At 40.4% G+C, this 22,804-nt stretch overlaps 1 protein-coding gene across 2 annotated transcripts in view; it reads left to right on the top strand.

Annotated features, from left to right (window-relative positions):
- The window catches only part of MRPL3 (mitochondrial ribosomal protein L3), a 344,205-nt gene that overhangs the window by 2,440 nt on the left and 318,961 nt on the right, over positions 1 to 22,804 (top strand). For both annotated transcript variants that reach the window (XM_053714297.1, XM_053714298.1), the window contains exons 2-3: positions 10,667 to 10,854; positions 16,645 to 16,736. In XM_053714297.1, coding sequence (XP_053570272.1) covers positions 10,667 to 10,854; positions 16,645 to 16,736 — 280 coding nt within the window. The remainder of the gene's footprint in view (positions 1 to 10,666; positions 10,855 to 16,644; positions 16,737 to 22,804) is intronic.

Below are 22,804 nucleotides of genomic sequence, written 5' to 3' on the forward strand. Positions count from 1 at the left end.
AGAGACCAGCACCTTTCAATAACCATGATGTTCCTTCACAAATGCCCTCAAATTCAAAAGTATATCCAACACATGTTTTGCATAATTCACAGGCTTTTTCAAGGCTATAATGTGTGCACAGTCACCGGCTATTAATTGCTTTAAAGGACCAGTCAACACAGTAGATTTGCATAATCAACAAATGCAAGATCACAAGACAATGCAATAGAACTTAGTCTGAACTTCAAATGAATAGAAGATTTTTTTTCTGACAATTTTAAAAGTTATGTCTATTTCCACTCCCCCTGTACCATGTGACAGCCATCAGCCAATCACAAATGCATATATGCTTATACTTGCACATGCTCAGTAGGAGCTGGTGACTCCAAAAAGTTTAAATATAAAAAGACTGCACTTTTTTAAATGGAAGTAAATTGGAAAGTTGTTTAAAATTGCATGCTCTATCTGAATAATGAAAGTTTAACCCTTTGATGACTGGGTTAATTTGTCTACATCGGAACAACGTTCCGATGTAAACAAATTGAAATCCTGCGATTGTGCATGCGATCGCGAGATTTCAATGATGGGATTGGGTCAGGGGGGCGTCCCTGTGATGCTAGGGCACGCCCTCCAAACCGTGATCACATCATGGAAGCGCAGTTGGCTTTAGGACAGCCAACGGTTATGACGTTCTATTCCGTCAGAACGGCACTAAAGCCCAGTGTAACTGTGACGGAATAGAACTGCATAACGGCGTTAAAAGGTTCATTTTTACTTGAGTGTCCCTTTAAAAAAATAAAAATAATGCTGTGATGATTGAGCTTAACTAAAAAGCTCTTAACCGCATGAGCAGTATTCCTAAGGAATTCAAATCTAAATCTTTACCAACGGGATAACATATAATAACATCTACTAATTTACATTTATTCCCAAAAATAACAAACTGAATGTTATCAAAACCAAAAATAAACTCCATAACATGTCAACTGTATAATGTCAGCTTACCTTTTATTAGCATACTAACACACCATACAGTTCATAAGACAACATATATATATATATATCAAAAAGCTTCTAGATTTAAAACCTCATTCAAGCCTGAGAGGAAGAAGAGAAACAATCTATAAATCCAATAGGTCTTTTTTGCTACAGGCAGTGCAGAATTATTAGGCAAGTTGTATTTTTGAGGATTAATTTTATTATTGAACAACAACCATGTTCTCAATGAACCCAAAAAACTCATTAATATCAAAGCTGAATAGTTTTGGAAGTAGTTTTTAGTTTGTTTTTAGTTATAGCTATTTTAGGGGGATATCTGTGTGTGCAGGTGACTATTACTGTGCATAATTATTAGGCAACTTAACAAAAAACAAATATATACCCATTTCAATTATTTATTTTTACCAGTGAAACCAATATAACATCTCAACATTCACAAATATACATTTCTGACATTCAAAAACAAAACAAAAACAAATCAGTGACCAATATAGCCACCTTTCTTTGCAAGGACACTCAAAAGCCTGCCATCCATGGATTCTGTCAGGGTTTTGATCTGTTCACCATCAACATTGCATGCAGCAGCAACCACAGCCTCCCAGACACTGTTCAGAGAGGTGTACTGTTTTCCCTCCTTGTAAATCTCACATTTGATGATGGACCACAGGTTCTCAATGGGGTTCAGATCAGGTGAACAAGGAGGCCATGTCATTAGATTTTCTTATTTTATACCCTTTCTTGCAAGCCACGCTGTGGAGTACTTGGACGCGTGTGATGGAGCATTGTCCTGCATGAAAATCATGTTTTTCTTGAAGGATGCAGACTTCTTCCTGTACCACTGCTTGAAGAAGGTGTCTTCCAGAAACTGGCAGTAGGACTGGGAGTTGAGCTTGACTCCATCCTCAACCCGAAAAGGCCCCACAAGCTCATCTTTGATTATACCAGCCCAAACCAGTACTCCACCTCCACCTTGCTGGCGTCTGAGTCGGACTGGAGCTCTCTGCCCTTTACCAATCCATCTGGCCCATCAAGACTCACTCTCATTTCATCAGTCCATAAAACCTTAGTAAAATCAGTCTTGAGATATTTCTTGGCCCAGTCTTGACGTTTCAGCTTGTGTGTCTTGTTCAGTGGTGGTCGTCTTTCAGCCTTTCTTACCTTGGCCATGTCTCCGAGTATTGCACACCTTGTGCTTTTGGGCACTCCAGTGATGTTGCAGCTCTGAAATATGGCCAAACTGGTGGCAAGTGGCATCTTGGCAGCTGCACGCTTGACTTTTCTCAGTTCATGGGCAGTTATTTTGCGCCTTGGTTTTTCCACACGCTTCTTGCGACCCTGTTGACTATTTTGAATGAAACGCTTGATTGTTCGATGATCACGCTTCAGAAGCTTTGCAATTTTAAGAGTGCTGCATCCCTCTGCAAGATATCTCACTATTTTTGACTTTTCTGAGCCTGTCAAGTCCTTCTTTTGACCCATTTTGCCAAAGGAAAGGAAGTTGCCTAATAATTATGCACACCTGATATAGGGTGTTGATGTCATTAGACCACACCCCTTCTCATTACAGAGATGCACATCACCTAATATGCTTAATTGGTAGTAGGCTTTCGAGCCTATACAGCTTGGAGTAAGACAACATGCATAAAGAGGATGATGTGGTCAAAATACTCATTTGCCTAATAATTCTGCACTCCCTGTAGCTTAGCATAGAGAACCTGTTGGACCCATAGTTATGTGTAACAGATTCATTAGGAGTGATAATGAAATGTTTGCGTTTACAAACCTACATGCCTAGACACACTATGCTTAAAGGGACACTGAACACAATTTTTTTTCTTTCATGATTCAGATAGAGCATGCAATTTTAAGCAACTTTCTAATTTACTCCTATTATCAATTTTTCTTCATTCTTTTGCTATCTTTATTTGAAAAGCAAGAAAGTAAGTTTAGAAGCCGGCCTATTTTTAGTTCACAACCTGGGTTGTTCTTGCTGATTGGTAGGTAAATGCATCCACCATTAAACAAGTGCTGTCCAAGCCCTGAACCAAACATTGTCTAGCTCCTTAGCTTAGAAGCCTTCTTTTTCAAATAAAGATAGCAAGAGAATGAAGAAAAATTGATACTAGGAGTAAATTAGTAAGTTGCTTAAAATTGCATGCTCTATTTGAATCAGGAAAGAAAAAAAATTGGTTTAGTATACCTTTTTTATTTCTTAAATGTTCACCCCATCTCAGTCTAACAGAGCGGGAAGAGCGACCCACATACGGCTTCCTACATTTACAACTCAACAGGTAGGCCACATAAGAGGAACCACAAATGAGATGTTATTGGATAGCAAACCGTTCTTTAGTAAAATTAGACTGAAAGGAAGTGGTGCCCTAGGAAACCCAAGAGCACATTCCACACCTTTAACAACCACACTAAAAATCCCCAACTGAATTAATTTTAGGTGTTTTCACTTTGTATAGTTTACATTTAGACATAACGATCTTACTTGGGGCTTGTTTGTTTTTAAGAGTCGTGGCTCTATGATAGACACACTTAGGTTTGTTATCCATAACTTCTCTTAGAATGGGATCTTTCAGTAAAGATGTCCCAGTGTTTACTTAATACCTTATTTATACATTTTTGATTGGTGGTATATTTAGTAATAAAGAGGATTTTTTATTATTATTAGACTCTAAAAAAATCTTCCTAGATGTATCCGCTTTACATGTAGTAATTATAAGAGACCTATCTAAATCTCTTGCTCTACGACAGCAATCTTCCACTAAAGACTGAGGATACAATTTTTCCAAGAACCTGTCTTTTAATATATTACTCTATTGGTCATACAATTACATTTTGGAACAGTTTCTCCTAAGTCTCCTAAATTGGCTATAGGGGATGTTAGTTTTCCAATTGATGTGATGGTTACTATAAAAATCAAAACAAATGTTGCTGTCAACAGTCGTAACTAAGATCTTGGATGCTACTCTTTCATCATTAACCCAATATTACAGGACATCCAAAAATTCAATCTCTATTTCCTGTAAATTATGGAACAATTATTGGTATATCCACTGAGAAACGCGTCACAATTGGGAACTTCTATGCAAGATGATCCCTGGTTTTTATCTTTGTTTTAATTGTGTATAATACAATTGAAAAAGATTGTTATACCGTTTTGGCCTTACGGTTATTATCACCCCCTGTGTATTATTAGGGCTATGGAGTGTTAATGTTTATCCCTACAAGTGCAGTTGGTTCTTGAAGCCTGAGATGTTGTGTTTTGCTGCATCTTTGGGATGCTGGGCCACTTGCAAAACAGCCCAGCCTGTGTGCACAAAATAATTGCATAATGTAAATTTATGTAATGATAATTTGTGCAATAAACATTGAAAATGTTAATATTAGTCCATTTTAACTTAATATTGGCCAACATTTTAGCTGGGGGTCAGAAGAATCAGTTGGGTGGTGCTTTCTAGATCAGCCTATCTAATGTTGTTTGTAGTATTATGCCATAAAGTCATTTGTGCTAATTTAACTGTGTAGTAGCAAGAAGTAGTAAGTAGTCAGGTATATATAGGTAGTTATAGGTACTTTCTCCTGTTAAGTGTGGTCAGTCCACGGGTCATCATTACTTCTGGGATATTATCTCCTTCCCTACAGGAAGTGCAAGAGGATTCACCCAGCAGAGCTGCTACATAGCTCCTCCCCTCTACGTCACCTCCAGTCATTCTCTTGCACCCAACGAATAGATAGGATGTGTGAGAGGACTGTGGTGATTTTAATTAGTTTATTACCTTCAATCAAAAGTTTGTTATTTTATAATAGCACCGGAGTGTGTTATTCATTCTCTGGTAGAATTTGAAGAAGAATCTACCTGAGTTTTTTCTATGATTTTAGCCGGAGTAGTTAAGATCATATTGCTGTTTCTCGGCCATCTGAGGAGAGGTAAACTTCAGATCAGGGGACAGCGGGCAGATTAATCTGCAAAGAGGTATGTAGAAGTTTATTATTTTCTGACATGGAATTGATGAGAAAATCCTGCCATACCGTTATAATGTAAACTCAGCCTTAAATGCAGTAGATGTAGCTGGTATCAGGCTGTCATGTATGTATATTTTACACTTCAGTATTCTGGGGAATGGTACTTCACTGGATTTATACTGTATGCATAGACTTAACCTATTTTGCAGGGACTTGCAATAGGTTTTTAAATAACAATTAATTTATTGAGGTTAAACGTTTTTTTGCTGGCATGTAAAATCGTTTATTTCTCTGAGGTACTGGGTGAAAAAATGTTTGGGCACTATTTTTTCCACTTGGCAATAGTTTTGTTTAAATTAAAGCAGTTTACTGATCTCTCTCACTGTTATGTGTGAGGGGGAGGGGCCATTTTTGGCGCTTTTACTACGCATCAAAAAACTCAGTCAGAAGTTCATTTTTCTTCCTGCATGATCCGGTTCATCTCTACAGAACTCAGGGATCTCCAAAGCTTGTTTTGAGGGAGGTAATCATTCACAGCAGAGCTGTGAAGATTGTAGTTGACTGTGATAAAAAACGTTTATTTGTGTATTTTTTTCTGCTGTGAGGGTTAGTTATCCTTTGCTAATGGGAACAATCCTTTGCTAAAATTGTATATTTCTTACAAAGATTTGATACTATAACTTATTTATTTTCAACTGTCATAATTGTTTCTGTGCTTCTTATAGGCACAGTTCGTTTTCATATTATTGTAAATTACTTGAAAAGCATTTCCAAGTTGCTAGTTTATTGCTAGTGTGTTAAACATGTCTGATTCAGAGGAAGATACATGTGCTATATGTGCTAATGCCAAAGTGGAGCCCAATAGAAATGTATGTACTAATTGTATTGATGTTACTTTAAATAAAAATCAATCTGTACAAACTGAACATATTTCACCTAACAACGAGGGGAGAGTTATGCCGACTAACTCGCCTCACGTGTCAGTACCTGCATCTCCCGCTCGGGAGGTGCGTGATATTGTAGCGCCGAGTACATCTGGGCGGCCATTTCAAATCACATTACAGGATATGGCTACTGTTATGACTGAAGTTTTGGCTAAATTACCAGAACTTAGAGGCAAGCGTGATCACTCTGGGGTGAGAACAGAGTGCGCTGATAATATTAGGGCCATGTCAGACACTGCGTCACAGGTGGCAGAACATGAGGACGGAGAACTTCATTCTGTGGGTGACAGTTCTGATCCAAACAGACTGGATTCAGATATTTCAAATTTTAAATTTAAGCTGGAAAACCTCCGTGTATTACTAGGGGAGGTGTTAGCGGCTCTGAATGATTGTAACACAGTTGCAATACCAGAGAAAATGTGTAGGTTGGATAAATATTTTGCGGTACCGGCGAGTACTGACGTTTTTCCTATACCTAAGAGACTTACTGAAATTGTTACTAAGGAGTGGGATAGGCCCGGTGTGCCGTTCTCACCTCCTCCGATATTTAGAAAAATGTTTCCAATAGACGCCACCACACGGGACTTATGGCAAACGGTCCCTAAGGTGGAGGGAGCAGTTTCTACTTTAGCTAAGCGTACCACTATCCCGGTGGAGGATAGCTGTGCTTTTTCAGATCCAATGGATAAGAAATTAGAGGGTTACCTTAAGAAAATGTTTGTTCAACAAGGTTTTATATTGCAACCTCTTGCATGTATTGCGCCTGTCACGGCTGCAGCAGCATTTTGGTTTGAGTCTCTGGAAGAGACACTTCAATCATCTACACTAGATGAGATTACACACAAACTTAAAGCCCTTAAGTTAGCTAACTCATTTATTTCAGATGCCGTAGTACATTTAACTAAACTTACGGCTAAGAATTCCGGATTTGCCATTCAGGCACGCAGAGCACTGTGGCTAAAATCCTGGTCAGCTGATGTTACCTCTAAATCTAAATTGCTTAATATACCTTTCAAAGGGCAGACCTTATTCGGGCCCGGGTTGAAAGAGATTATCGCTGACATTACAGGAGGTAAAGGCCATGCCCTGCCTCAGGACAAAGCCAAACCTAGGGCTAGACAGTCTAATTTTCGTTCCTTTCGTAATTTCAAAGCAGGAACAGCATCAACTTCCTCTGCACCAAAACAGGAAGGAGCTGTTGCTCGCTACAGACAAGGCTGGAAACCTAACCAGTCCTGGAACAAGGGCAAGCAGGCCAGGAAATCTGCTGCTGCCCCTAAGACAGCATGAATCGAGGGCCCCCGATCCGGGACCGGATCTAGTAGGGGGCAGACTTTCTCTCTTCGCCCAGGCTTGGGCAAGAGATGTTCAGGATCCCTGGGCGTTAGAGATCATATCTCAGGGATACCTTCTGGACTTCAAATCCTCTCCCCCAAGAGGGAGATTTCATCTGTCAAGGTTGTCAACAAACCAAATAAAGAAAGAAGCGTTCCTACGCTGCGTACAAAATCTTTTATTAATGGGAGTGATCCATCCAGTTCCGCGGTCGGAACAAGGACAAGGGTTTTACTCAAATCTGTTTGTAGTTCCCAAAAAAGAGGGAACTTTCAGGCCAATCTTGGATTTAAAGATCCTAAACAAATTCCTAAGAGTTCCATCGTTCAAGATGGAAACTATTCGAACAATTTTACCCATGATCCAAGAGGGTCAGTACATGACCACAGTGGATTTAAAGGATGCTTACCTTCACATACCGATTCACAGAAGTCATTACCGGTATCTAAGGTTTGCCTTTCTAGACAGGCATTACCAGTTTGTAGCTCTTCCATTCGGATTGGCTACGGCTCCAAGAATTTTCACAAAGGTTCTGGGTACTCTTCTGGCGGTACTAAGACCGCGAGGAATTTCGGTAGCTCCGTACCTAGACGACATTCTGATACAAGCTTCAAGCTTTCAAACTGCCAAGTCTCATACAGAGTTAGTACTGGCATTTCTAAGGTCACATGGATGGAAGGTGAACGAAAAGAAGAGTTCTCTCTTTCCACTCACAAGAGTTCCCTTCTTAGGGACTCTGATAGATTCTGTAGAAATGAAGATTTACCTGACAGAAGACAGGTTAACAAAGCTTCAAAATGCATGCCGTGTCCTTCATTCCATTCAACACCCGTCAGTAGCTCAATGCATGGAGGTGATCGGCTTAATGGTAGCGGCAATGGACATAGTACCTTTTGCACGCCTACATCTCAGACCGCTGCAATTGTGCATGCTAAGTCAGTGGAATGGGGATTACTCAGATTTGTCCCCCACTCTGAATCTGAATCAAGAGACCAGAAATTCTCTTCTATGGTGGCTTTATCGGCCACACCTGTCCAGGGGGATGCCATTCAGCAGGCCAGACTGGACAATTGTAACAACAGACGCCAGCCTACTAGGTTGGGGCGCTGTCTGGAATTCTCTGAAGGCTCAGGGACTATGGAATCAGGAGGAGAGTCTCCTTCCAATAAACATTCTGGAATTGAGAGCAGTTCTCAATGCCCTTCTGGCTTGGCCCCAGTTAACAACTCGGGGGTTCATCAGGTTTCAGTCGGACAACATCACGACTGTAGCTTACATCAACCATCAGGGAGGGACAAGAAGCTCCCTAGCAATGATGGAAGTATCAAAGATAATTCGCTGGGCAGAGTCTCACTCTTGCCACCTGTCTGCAATCCACATCCCGGGAGTGGAGAACTGGGAGGCGGATTTCTTAAGTCGTCAGACTTTTCATCCGGGGGAGTGGGAACTTCATCCGGAGGTCTTTGCCCAGATACTTCGACGTTGGGGCAAACCAGAGATAGATCTCATGGCGTCTCGTCAGAACGCCAAGCTTCCTCGCTACGGGTCCAGATCCAGGGATCCGGGAGCGGTTCTGATAGATGCTTTGACAGCACCTTGGACCTTCGGGATGGCTTATGTGTTTCCACCCTTCCCGATGCTTCCTCGATTGATTGCCAGAATCAAACAGGAGAGAGCATCAGTGATTCTAATAGCACCTGCATGGCCACGCAGGACTTGGTATGCAGATCTAGTGGACATGTCATCCTGTCCGCCTTGGTCTCTACCTCTGAAACAGGACCTTCTGATCCAGGGTCCATTCAAACATCAAAATCTAACTTCTCTGAAGCTGACTGCTTGGAAATTGAACGCTTGATTTTATCAAAACGTGGTTTTTCTGAGCCAGTTATTGATACCTTAATACAGGCTAGGAAGCCTGTTACCAGAAGGATTTACCATAAAATATGGCGTAAATACTTATATTGGTGCGAATCCAAGAGTTACTCATGGAGTAAGGTTAGGATTCCAAGGATATTGTCTTTTCTACAAGAAGGTTTAGAAAAGGGGTTATCCGCTAGTTCTTTAAAGGGACAGATTTCAGCTCTGTCCATTCTTTTACACAAACGTCTGTCAGAAGTTCCGGACGTTCAAGCTTTTTGTCAGGCTTTAGCTAGGATCAAGCCTGTGTTTAAAACTGTTGCTCCGCCATGGAGTTTGAACTTAGTTCTTAATGTTTTACAGGGTGTTCCGTTTGAACCCCTTCATTCCATTGATATCAAATTGTTATCTTGGAAAGTTCTGTTTTTAATGGCTATTTCCTCGGCTCGAAGAGTTTCTGAGTTATCTGCCTTACATTGTGATTCTCCTTATCTGATTTTTCATTCAGACAAGGTAGTACTAAACTTGGGTTCCTACCTAAGGTGGTCACTAACAGGAATATCAATCAAGAGATTGTTGTTCCATCTTTGTGTCCTAATCCTTCCTCGAAGAAGGAACGTCTGCTACACAATCTAGATGTAGTCCGTGCCCTGAAATTTTATCTACAGGCAACTAAGGATTTTCGTCAAACGTCTTCCCTGTTTTTCGTTTATTCTGGTCAGAGGAGAGGTCAAAAAGCTTCGGCTACCTCTCTCTCTTTTTGGCTTCGTAGCATAATACGATTAGCCTATGAGACTGCTGGACAGCAGCCTCCTGAAAGAATTACAGCTCATTCTACTAGAGCTGTGGCTTCCACTTGGGCCTTTAAGAATGAGGCTTCTGTTGAACAGATTTGCAAGGCTGCAACTTGGTCTTCTCTTCATACTTTTTCCAAATTTTACAAATTTGACACTTTTGCTTCTTCGGAGGCTGTTTTTGGGAGAAAGGTTCTTCAGGCAGTGGTTCCCTCCGTATAAAGAGCCTGCCTGTCCCTCCCGTCATCCGTGTACTTTTGCTTTGGTATTGGTATCCCAGAAGTAATGATGACCCGTGGACTGACCACACTTAACAGGAGAAAACAAAATTTATGCTTACCTGATAAATTCATTTCTCCTGTAGTGTGGTCAGTCCACGGCCCGCCCTGTTTTTTATGGCAGGCTAAAAAATTTTTGGATTATACTCCAGTCACCACTACACCCTTGGGCTTCTCCTTTCTCGTTGGTCCTTTGGTCGAATGACTGGAGGTGACGTAGAGGGGAGGAGCTATGTAGCAGCTCTGCTGGGTGAATCCTCTTGCACTTCCTGTAGGGGAGGAGATAATATCCCAGAAGTAATGATGACCCGTGGACTGACCACACTACAGGAGAAATGAATTTATCAGGTAAGCATAAATTTTGTTTTTTATTTAACAATATACAAACAACTGTTACCTTTATTTCATAATAACATTTTATTGAATGTAGTTTTTCAAAGTTTAATGTTTTTACAGCAATGGAATCTTTGCATCTACATCATAACATATAACTATTCCTTCTATCCAGCCCCAGCCGTGTTTCAGTTGTGATCTTAGTACGAGGCCTCCAAAGCGACACCTGGTGGGATGAACATCTTTCTGAAGAAAACAAAAAGTTTCTAAAGCGTCTAACTGCAGAGGAATACAGAGAACAAACTGCAAGCAAGCTTTGCCCTCTGAAAGATGAACCCTGGCCTATAAAGCAATGGGAACCAGGTGTGTTTACCAAAGTCGTTTCTTTTAATACATTTCTAATAAATAATGTGATATACAGTTGGAAATCTTTTGTACCCATGACTTAAAACAACTGTATATAGTTTACATTGGAAATTAATTGCAGTTGCTTGCATGTTCCCTCTCACCGGTGAACCTTTCTTATCCTTTGAGTGCAAACACTATTCTAGCTTCAGCACAAGGGACATTACAGCCAAAATTGGAATCCACATGGGTGTATTTCAGTTTTGAATAGAAGCATTTTTGTAATATACATGTAGTAGCAAAAATGCTTCTAAAAAATCTATAGCTGTTCCAAAAGTGTACTTAAGTATGCACCGTGTGCCACTATTTTAAAAACTGCACTTTTTCAGAAAACCTAAGGTGCGTGTATCATCTGGTTATGACTGAATTTGTTAATTGCTGACATGATACAAGCCCCACTGGCACTCTAAGCAGCTGCAGAATTTAAAATGTTGGTGCACTGAGAATATTTAACTATGCTTCACATGCACTTGCAGAGAAAAATAACAACACTAAAACAGTGATAACTTTTACTAGGAGTGTGTGTATATATAATTACAAATATGTTTCTATTCTAAGATTTTATTTGTCTATGTCCATTTAAATTTTGACCAAATATCTGCTTAAACATTAGCTTCACAAACAAATCATGTTTTTTTTTTCAGCAAACCCAAACAATTTAAGAAAATAGCTTTAGTTTGTCTAAATACTGTACTCACAAATAACTAAAAAAAACTATCGTATGGAATGCAAAAAAAAAATGGTATGGAGTAAACAATGTCACATAACTCATTATTTCCTAAATATTTTCATTAAAAACGGCATGGTACCATATTAAATATGAGTTCCCCTTCCCAAAACACCAGAAAGTACTAAAGTTTGCATATAGCTGTTTAACACCTCAAGAGCAACAAAACATTACTGGTAGCTAGCTGAACATATCTGGTAAGCCACTGGCACCAGCTACCTCCCAGTATTTAGGCAGAATAATACATTTAAAGGAACAGTAAGCATAGAATTAGCGTTATATATGTAACAGCCTTTGAAGCAGGCTGTCATACCACCTTTTCGGTTGCAGGTGATATGGCTTTTGATCGACTGTAATGCTTGCCGCACCAAAACTGGGACTGTGGGAGAGGTAAATAAAATGGCATCTAAGGAGGGGACAAAATGTATAACATTTAATGATATAATTATGCAGAGGTGTAGCTAGAAACATCAGGGCCCCGGTGCAAGAATCTAAGAAGCCCCCCCCCTCCCGCAAAAAAAAACATGATTTTGATACATTGACATTAAAAAATAACAACAAAAAAACACACACACAAACACTTTCTAGTTAAGGCAAGTAATGTAAACTATACTCTGGACATGGCAGGTACTCTCAGCAATAGTGATAAAGTGTGATTTTTTTTTTTAAACGCAAACCACTACTTTCCTTTAAAGAGGCCTTCATGCATACACACACTACATACATATACACACTAAATATATACTGCATACGCACTGCATATATATATATATATATATATATATATATATATATATATATATATATATATATATATATACACACACACACTACATGCATATTTTATACACACATACTGCTTACATATATATACACACACACACACACTCTACATTCATACCGCATACATACACACTGCTTACATACACACACACACACACCATACATACTGCATAAACACACTACATACACACTGCTTACATACACACTGCTTACATATACACACACACACACTCTACATGCATACATACACACACACAGACACCATACATACTGCATACACACACTACATACACACCTGCTTACATACACACACACACACACACACACACACACTTTAGAGTAATGTAAATGCTTGGTTTGCTGGCTTCGATCCAGGAAAAGCCAACTGATGGTTATTGGTTAAAACTCAAGGCCTGTACACTAAGCTCCCGCCTCATTCCCCTCAAGAATATTCCTATATACCTGGGCCCAAGCTCACTGCACATACAATTATCTGGGGACATACCAGAAGCAGAAGCACAAAAAAAGCATCACAACACAAAAAAGTGACCAGAATGAAAGAACTAGTAGGTAAATAGCCACACAACATTAGGAAAATGTCTACATGAACATTAGCAGATAGCACATGAGCATAAGTATTGAGAACACCCATTTAAATTGGCTGGGTTCTCGCCCTTCACACACTGGGAGGTTGATTCCAGTGGTCGCCTCTGGTGTATATAGCTTTTCTATAACCAATACTACCTTTGCAAGCCTGGTAAGCATTTGTTTTTTTTTCTGGATAGGAACATGCATACAAAAAAGCTGTAATTTTAAACCTACATTGATAGGGTGAGGGGTCATGTAATAGGGCAGTGATAGGTACAGGGCAGTTATAGGGTGAAGGGTCATATATTAGGGCAGTGATAAGTACAGGACAGTTATAGGGTGAGGGGGTCATGTAATAGGGCAACGATAGGTACAGGACATTTATAGGGTGAGGCATCTTTTGTTCTAGGGCAGTGATATGTACAGGGCAGTTATAGGGTGAGGGGTCATGTAATAGGGCAGTTATAGGGTGAGAGGTTATGTAATAGGACAGTGATAGGTACAGGGCAGTTATAGGGTGAGGGGCCATGTAATAGGGCAGTGATAGGTACAGGGAAGTTATAGGGTGAGGGGCCATGTAATAGGGCAGTGATAGGTACAGGGAAGTTATAGGGTGAGGGGCCATGTAATAGGGCAGTGATAGGTACAGGGCAGTTATGGGGTGAGGGGCCATGTAATAGGGCAGTGATAGGTACAGGGCAGTTATAGGGTGAGGGGCCATGTAATAGGGCAGTGATAGGTACAGGGCAGTTATAGGGTGAGGGGCCATGTAATAGGGCAGTGATAGGTACAGGGCAGTTATAGGGTGAGGGGCCATGTAATAGGGCAGTGATAGGTACAGGGAAGTTATAGGGTGAGGGGCCACGTAATAGGGCAGTGATAGGTACAGGGCAGTTATAGGGTGAGGGGCCATGTAATAGGGCAGTGATAGGTACAGGGCAGTTATAGGGTGAAGGGCCATGTAATAGGGCAGTGATAGGTACAGGACAGTTATAGGGTGAGCGGTTATGTATTAGGGCAGTGATAGGTACAGGGCAGTTATAGGGTGAGCGGTTATGTAATAGGGCAGCGATAGGTACAGGGCAGTTATAGGGTGAGCGGTTATGTAATAGGGCAGTGATAGGTACAGGGCAGTTATAGGGTGAGCGGTTATGTAATAGGGCAGTGATAGGTACAGGGCAGTTATAGGGTGAGAGGTTATGTGATAGGTACAGGGCAGTTATAGGGTGAAGGGTCATGTAATAGGGCAGTTATAGGGTGAGTGGTCATGTAATAGGGCAGTAATAGGAAATATACCTGTCTTCAGTCGCCATGCCAGTGGCTTATGTTGTTTTACACATATTGTTTGGCATTTACAAGCCTGTCACTGTGTTTTATGCAGGTCATGTGTATTATTTTATTTACAGATCGCACTCTTAACATATACAAAGGGCTTAACACAGGTTATGTTTGTGACACTGTGCTACCTGCTGTTATACAAAGGGCTGTCTGTAGGTTCTACCAGTATGGGTTTCTGAGGGTAATATGCGGGCAGACGTTTTACTATTATACACCGTCACTCCCCAGTCATGTTTACTACCAATTAGAACTAAGTTGCAGGTCTGCGTTGCACTGAGCAATAGTGCTCAGTTAATGGTTTCACACACTAAATCACGGTGCCATTAGTTATGGCTGTTTCCTGCACTGCACCAGTAAAGTATGGGTGTTGTTACTTTACTGTACAGATCAGGCAGGCACTCACACTTGACTCACCGTGATCGTCTCTAGTCGCCCTCAGGCCCCCTCATCGCTCAGCTCGCTGCCTCTGCACAGTTGCACCGCTCTCTCTCACTGACTGACTACACGTGCAGTCAGTCAGGAGCGGAAGCGGCGCCAATCGCCAATGCACCAGGCGTCACAGTTCGGGAATGGGATCATTACCGTAAAAGTTTCACAGCACTTTCCAAACCCCTAGTCAGAGAGTGGACACAGTCTGAACGTGCACACTGTGGCAGCCAGGTCAATGTTGTGCTTAATTTAAAAAAAAATGTTTGTTTTTTTTTCTTCATAAAAGTTAAAAAAAAATATCTGAAGCTACCCCCCCCCCCCCCCCTTAAGGGGGACCTCACGGGCCCTGTTGCAGTTGCGATGGCTGCACCACCGGTAGTTCCACCCCTGTAATTATGCACTAGTTAATGCCTTCATTTGCATGCATTGCTTTTACTACCTGTTTTTATTATAATTTTAATCTTTCAAAATAGAAGGAATATCATAAAAAGGTAGGTATTATTAATCAATGAGCCAATTAAGGAATGCCACATGCATGTATCTGCTAATCAGCTGCCTGTTGAATCTCTGGTTGTGACTTTAGCTATGTATTTAACTTCTTCTTAAATGTTACAAAATGGTTTGCAAAGGACACTGATGCTAAAATAAAATACAGTAATTTAAAACTTATTTTTGCATTAGACTGCCCATTTAACTGTTAGCTTCATTCCTGATATTTGTATCACGTTTAGACTATGTATTATCCCACAGTATCATGTACTATGTATTCACTGATATCTAGCAGAGTCATCTTACCCCCCCACATGTTTTGAAAGAAGTAAACCTGATTCTGTCCAGCAACATCTCTAGAGTCTCTGTTGTGCAAAATCATGGATTTATTTTTTTTAAATTTAAAAATATATTCTTATTTTTATATAGATGTTCTTCATATGTATGATATGTTATGTTTTTTAGCCAAAGTGCCTCTAGATTGATTTTGGATGCCATAATGTTATGCTTTTCTGATACTACCTTTGTGCCCTTTTGATATTTAAAAGGATATGAAACTCAAAATGTTTTTTTTATGATTCAGATAGGGCATACAATTTTAAACAGAATTTGCTTCATTATCTTGGTATCCTTTGATGGAAGCATACCTAGGTTGACTCTGGAGCAGCAATGCACTACTGGGAGCTAACTGCTGATTGGTGACTGCACAAATATGTCTCTTGCCAGTGGCTAACTAGATGTGCTCAGCTAGCTCCCAGTAGTGCTTTGCTGGTCCTTCAACAAAGGGATACCAAGAGGATGAAGCAAAGTTCATAATAAAAGTACATTGGAAAGTTGCTTTAAATTGTATGCTCTTTCAGAAACCATCAAGTCTCTTTAAGAGGTGTCCTTTATGTTGAATGTCACTATTGCGCCATAGACTGACTTTTTGAGTAGTACATCTATTTTTCTTTCATTATTCAGAATTTCAGATAGAGCATACAATGGTAAACAACTTTCCAATTTACTTTTAATATACAATTTTTGTTTTCTTGTTATCCTTTGTTAAAAAGCAAGGATGTAAGCTCAGGAGCATGCATGTGTCTGCAGCACTATATTGCAGCAGTTTTACAACAATGTTATACATAAAGCAAGAGCACTAGATTGGAGCACTATTTCCTGTCATGTAGTGCTTTAGGCATGCACATTCTACCCATCTAGATATCTCTTCAACAAAGAATAACATGAGATCGAAGCACAATTGATAATAGGAGTAAATTGAAAACTATTTTTTAAAATTGCATGTTCTATCTGAATAATGGATTTCAAGTCTCTAAGCATTGTTGATGTAGCAGTTATAGATTTCTCCTGTTGTTGTTGTGTTTGGTCTTTATCTCTTATGAATTTTTATACAGGTTCAAAGAGGGTTGGCTTAATAGCAGTGAAGCTGGGCATGATGCCGATATGGACCAAATCTGGAAACAAACATGCTGTCACTATGCTGCAAGTAAGATAATGAGAGCTATCTATATTTTTATATATTAATGTTGTTTATCGGTTTTATTTTGAAAAGTATTTGCTTGAGGAGCTATGTTTCGTTCCAATGGCATGGGGAGTCCACGATTCCATTCATTACTGTTGGGAAATTCACCACCTGGTCACCAGGAGGAGGCAAAGAACACCCCAGCAAGAGCTTAAAGGGCCACTAAACCCAAAATCTTTCTTTCATGATTCAGATAGAGAATATAAATTTAAACAACATTCCAATTTACTTCCATAATTTATTTTGCATAATTTTTTAAATATCCTTATTTGAAGAAAAAGCAATGCACATGGTGAGCCAATCACATGATGCTTCTATGTGCAGCAACCAATCAGCAGCTAGTGAGCATATCTAGATATGCTTTTCATCAAAGAATATCAAGAGAATAAAACAAATTAGATAATATAAGTAAATTAGAAAGATGTTTAACATTGCATTCTCTTGCTAATTCATAAAAGAAAAAATGTGGGTGGCATGTCCCTTTAAGTATTCTCCCACTACTAATACTGCCCCAGTCATTTTTTTGCCTCTATAACAAGGACGAGGGGAAGATGGTGCTCTGAAGATATTGAGTCCTTTAATGGGTAGTTTCCCTTTCAAGATAGGACTTGGGTTAATGCTGTATCCATGTAAACCTCTTAGTAAGAGTATTGGTAGCTGTTAGCTGTTGAATGTCACAGGGAACTTCTCTGTCCTCCTTTCAACACTGTATGCTAACACCCCCACCTTGCAACCAGTGTTAAGTTTATACTTGTTTCCTTACTACTTCAGGTCCCTGTCAGAAGTCTGGATGAAGCTGTCAGACCTGGAAGTGCTGTGTCTACCCCACAGCCGAGGCTCCCAAGGTAAGTGTATTTTCCTTCTTATAACAGGACAAAGGAGGACTCTAGGAATGGAGTTGAATCTCCTTTATTACCCTGAGCCTGGGGACTTTTAAGTTATCCTTAATTTGAAGGATTTATTTAATTATTGGGCAAAACCTTTGTAGGGCACTGTGCACTATGTCTGATAGCCTTTTGTTTTGGGGATCATTTTCTCAGCGTGGGATGAGGCATGTCAGGGCATTATTTATTTTTACACATAATTGGTTAAATGTTGTTGAAAAAACGTATTTACTCCAATTGTGTTTTTACACTTTCTAACTTGGTCAGTTAATTTAGGATTATTATCTGCGCAACTATAATCTCTGTACTTTTTTGCGCCGTTTGATTTGGTGCTTCTTTTTTTCTTTTCCCCTTGGTGACGTCACGTAATGTTGCGTGCATCAGTCGCCTTCCAGTTATAATCGGCAGAGAGCGGTGCGCAGCCTTATAATTTATCTGCGTTGCTGTTTTTTTCCCTGTGAAGCAGTATTCTGTGCCTGTCTGCTACTTAGAGAGCCTATTTCAGAGTGACTGCGTGAGCAAGGCAGTTTTGTGAGAAGGAATGTCCGGTCTGAGGGAGGTTTGGTAAGATCGCCCCACCTACTGCTGGAGTGTATATTTGTGCCTTTTCATTGTTTTCAATAAACTTAAAGGGACATAATATTTATATGCTAAATCACTTGACACTGATGCAGTATAACTGTAAAAATGAAAATATCCGCTTTTTCCTCAGCTCAGCAGAGTAAGTTCTGTGTAAAAAGTTATACTTTAGCTGCTGCCCAGCTGCAGGTAAAAAAAAATATGAAGAAATGAACAGCAGCCAATCGGCATCAGCAGTGCTGAGGTCATGACCTCTTTTACTGTGAATTCATGAGATTTCATAGTAAACTTCCTTAAACTGAATAGGGAAATAAGATGAGTGTGCACAAAGCTTGCTCCTTTGCCTGTCCTGCGACAGACATACTGATTTGCTGCTTAGAAGTCCTTTACAATGGAATGTTGCTGCTGAGGAACTTTTGAGGTAAAACATCTTTCTTTTTTACATAGAGATGTTCAGGTGATATTTTCTAGTGAGCTTTTTACAGCTATACTGCATCACTTTCAAGTGTTTCAACATTTGGGTATCAATGGCCCTTTAAGTCAAATTTATTAGAGATTTTTTTTTCTTTTTTTATTAATTTCTCTGTTATTCATTTGTGGGAAGCATTTTCTTCACTATGGAGGACAGTATGCATTTGCAAAAAAATGTCTTTGCTATTGGGGTATAAATGCTTATATTGTGAAGAGGCTCATGTGGTTCCTCCTGCTTAGCTTTGTTTCTTTTGCTTGTCTTCCATGTAGCAGTCAAAGTTTAGAAAATCAAAATCTTTGTCTGCCATTTCTAAGAAATGTAACCCTTTAGAGCCCTGTACCTCTCAGGACTCTGCTGCCCTTGACATGCCTCAAATTTCTCCTCAGTCCCATCCCTAATTGTTGCACCAGCAGTGCCCTGCGGCTCAGCTCAATCTCTTTCTGGGGGAATTTTTTTGCCGTGAGATTTTTCAGCACAGCTTCAATCCTCTGTTTCTGCTGCGCTGAGCTCCTTACCTATTTCTGGTAAGAGAAAGAGAAAAGTTAAACATGTTTTCTCTAAAAAGGAAATCTCTTCTCAGAATGAAGCTGCTTTCGTCAGTCTATCTCAGATCTCTGAGGATCTTCAGTAGCCTCTGAAGGGGAGATATCTGTCTCTGACTCTGCTGCGTACAGTCCAGTAGATTCTTAGGAATTGCAGATTCAAGCTTGAACATCTTCGCTTGCTACTCAGATGTTTAGCTACATTGGATGTTTTGGAACCCAAGCCTTTGGAGGCTCCAAAAATACCAAAGTTCTCCCCATCTCCTAATTTTAAAAAGATGTTTCCAGTCTTGGACTCTAACCTAGAGTTATTGAACACTATTCCTAAGGTGGATGTAGAAAACAAGGTAACAGCACCACAGTACAAAATCTTCTTTTAAAGGTGAAAAATCTTTATTTGAGGTTTAGGTGCTATATCCACCTATGCTAAGAGAGCTACTATCCCTCTGGAGAATAGTACCTCCTTTAACCCTTTGTGGTGCGACAAATGGTTTTAGCGCATGCGTTCAAATGTCGGATATATTCCGACTTTGCCACTTTTGAATTTTACAGCTAAATTGCAACATCTTGCGGTGACTTGCTATTTAGCTGTGTAATTCAAAAATGTTGGCGTGAAAATTAAAGGGCCACTGTAAGTAAATATTTTCTATGCCTGTTACTAACTAACTACCCCAAATACGCTTTTTATCAATAGCATTTCATTAACATATCTCTACCGTATATCAGAAATCTTGTCTGCAAATTTAATTGTTTTCCAAACCCACTCTGTGGGTATCCTTTGCTCTGTACCAATCCGTTTACAATACCTAGGTTTCAAAATGGCGCTTTAAACACAAAGTTATTGGTTTAAGTATTTTGAACATGCAGTGCTGAAAATAGTGGGCAGGATAACGTGACATCATCGGCAAATAAAAGATATAACTTTTAGAACGTTATGAAACTTCGTTTTGGAGAAAATATAGGTCAGTAGGTTTTAATTAATGTTTATTAACTTTAATATGTTAGTTGTTTAGCTTAAAAATTATAACAGAAAGTAATCCTTTAAATAAGACCTGCTGGCCGCACAAATTAAACATTTAAAGGCCCGGAAAGGGTTAAAGACCCCATGCTAACATGCAGGTTATTCGCCTGAGCGACAAATCCTCAGGTTTTGTCTTGCAGAGCCTTGTGGCTGAAGTCTTGGTCAGCAGACATGGTTTTCAAGTCTAGACTTCTTTCGTTACCTTTCAAGGTAAAGTCCTTATTTGATCCTGGTCTTGATTCCATTATCTCCATGGTTACTGGAGGTGAGAGTGCCTTCCTTCCTCAGGACAAGAAGGCTAGGCCTAAAGGTCATCAGACTGGTAATTTTCATTCCTTTTGTAACTTCAAGCGACAGAAGTCCGTGTCCTCCTCCAAGCCTGATCAGTCTAAGTTCCTGGAAACCTTATCGGCTGTGGAACAAGAACAAGCAGTCCAAGAAGCCCTCCTCTGACAATAAGCATGAAGTGACCTCCCCCGATCCGGGATCGGATCTTGTAGGGGGCAGACTTTCTTTCTTTTTTTTTTTTTTTTCAGGACGCTTGGATTCAAGACGTTCCGGACCCAGGGGTACAGGATAGGTTTCAAATCTTGCCCTCCAAGAGGCAGATTACTTCTATCAAGACTCTTTTCAAACCCTGTGAAAAGAGAGGCATTCTTAAGTTGTGTAAGGGATCTATCTTCCCTGGGTGTGATCGTCCCGGTCCCCCCTGCAGAACAGAGCTTAGGGTTTTATTCAAACCTTTTTGGCGTTCCCAAGAAGGAGGGAACTTTCCGTCCTATTCTGGATCTAAAGTGTCTCAACAAGTTTCTTAAGTTTTCGTCCTTCAAAATGGAGACTATCAGATGCATTCTTCCGTTGGTTCAGGAGGGTCAGTTCATGACCTCCAAAAAATTGAAGGACGCATACCTTCATGTTCCTATTCACATGGAACACTTTTAATTTGAAGCCCTCCCTTTTGGTCTGACTACAGCTCCCAGGATCTTTACTAAGTTGCTGGAGGCTCTTTTAGTGGTAGCCCGGACACAAGGAATCGCTGTGGCTCCATACCTGGAAGATATCTTGGTTCAGGCTCCATCTTTTCATTTAGCAAGATGTCAACTGCGTTCTTTCTGGTTTATCAGATTTTAATCAGGCAACATTACATCTGTGGCTTATATCAACCATCAGGGCGGTGCAAGGAGTTCCCTGGCGATGAAGGAAGTCTCTCGTAACCTTCAGTGGGCAGAGTCCCATAATTGTCACATTTTGACTTATCTGAGCAGACAGACGTTCCAACAAGGGAAGTGGGCTCTTCACCTGGATGGGTTCTCTGAGATAACTCTCAGGTGTGGTGTTCAGGAGAGAGATCTCATGGCTTCTCGCCACAATATCAAGTTCCCCAGATACGGGTCCAGATCGAGGGACCCTCAGGCAGTGGGAGACTGATATATCTGTTTCCTCCGTTTTGCCTTTCTTCCCAGAGTCATAGCCCGTATCAAGCAGGAGCAGGCCTCGGTGATCCTAATTGCTCCAGCTTGGCCTTGCAGGACTTGGTTGCAGATCTGGTGAAGATGTCCTCCTCTCCTCCGTGGAGGTTGCCTCTGTGGACGGACCTTCTACTTCAAGGTCCATTCCTTCATCAAAATCTAGATTCTCTGAGGCTGACTACGTGGTGATTTGAACGCTTAGTCCTGTCTAAAAAAGTTTTTTCAGATAGGTTTATTGACACTCTGATCCAGGCTCGTAAGCCGGTGACACGTTAGATGTATCATAAGGTCTGTCGCACTTATCTCTCCTGGTGCGAGTCTCGAGGCTTCCCTTGGCATAAGGTGAGAGTCCCTCGAATTCTGTTATTTCACCAAGAGGGTTTCGAGAGAGGTTTGTCAACTAGTTCTTTAAAGGGACAGATCTCTGCCCTTTCGGTTTTGTTACACCACAAGAAGTTAGCTAATCTTCCAGGCCTGTGTTTAAATCCGTTGCTCCTCCTTGGAGCCTTAATCTGGTTCTTTGTGTTCTTCTAAAGTCTCTGTTTGAGCCTATGCATTCTGTTAATATTAAACTTATATCTTGGTAAGTTTTTTTGTTTTTGTTAGCTATTTCTTCTGCTCATAGAGTTTCTGAATTATCTGCCTTGCAGTGTGATCCCCCTTATCTTCCATACGGATAAGGCTGTTCTCTGTACCAAATTGGGATTTCTCTGACCACAATATCAATCAGGGGATAGTAGTTCTTTCCTTTTGTCGTAATCCTTCTTCTTAGAAGGAATGTCTGCTCCACAACCTGGATGTGGAACGTGCCTTAAAGTTCCATCTCCAGGCTACCAGGGATTTTAGGCAATCTTCTTCCTTGTTTAGTGGTGTACGCTGGTAGGTGCATCGGTCAGAAAGCCACTGCAATTACCCTTTCCTTTTGGCTGAGGAGTGTAATTCGTTTGGCTTATGAGGAAGCTGGACAGGAGCCTCCTGAGAGGATTATGGCTCACTCTACCCATGCCGTGTCTTCTTCTTGAGCTTTTAAGAATGAAGCTTCTATGGAACAAATCTGCAAGGCAG

This window comes from Bombina bombina, chromosome 5, assembly GCF_027579735.1.
Source record: "Bombina bombina isolate aBomBom1 chromosome 5, aBomBom1.pri, whole genome shotgun sequence".
NCBI lineage: Eukaryota > Metazoa > Chordata > Amphibia > Anura > Bombinatoridae > Bombina > Bombina bombina.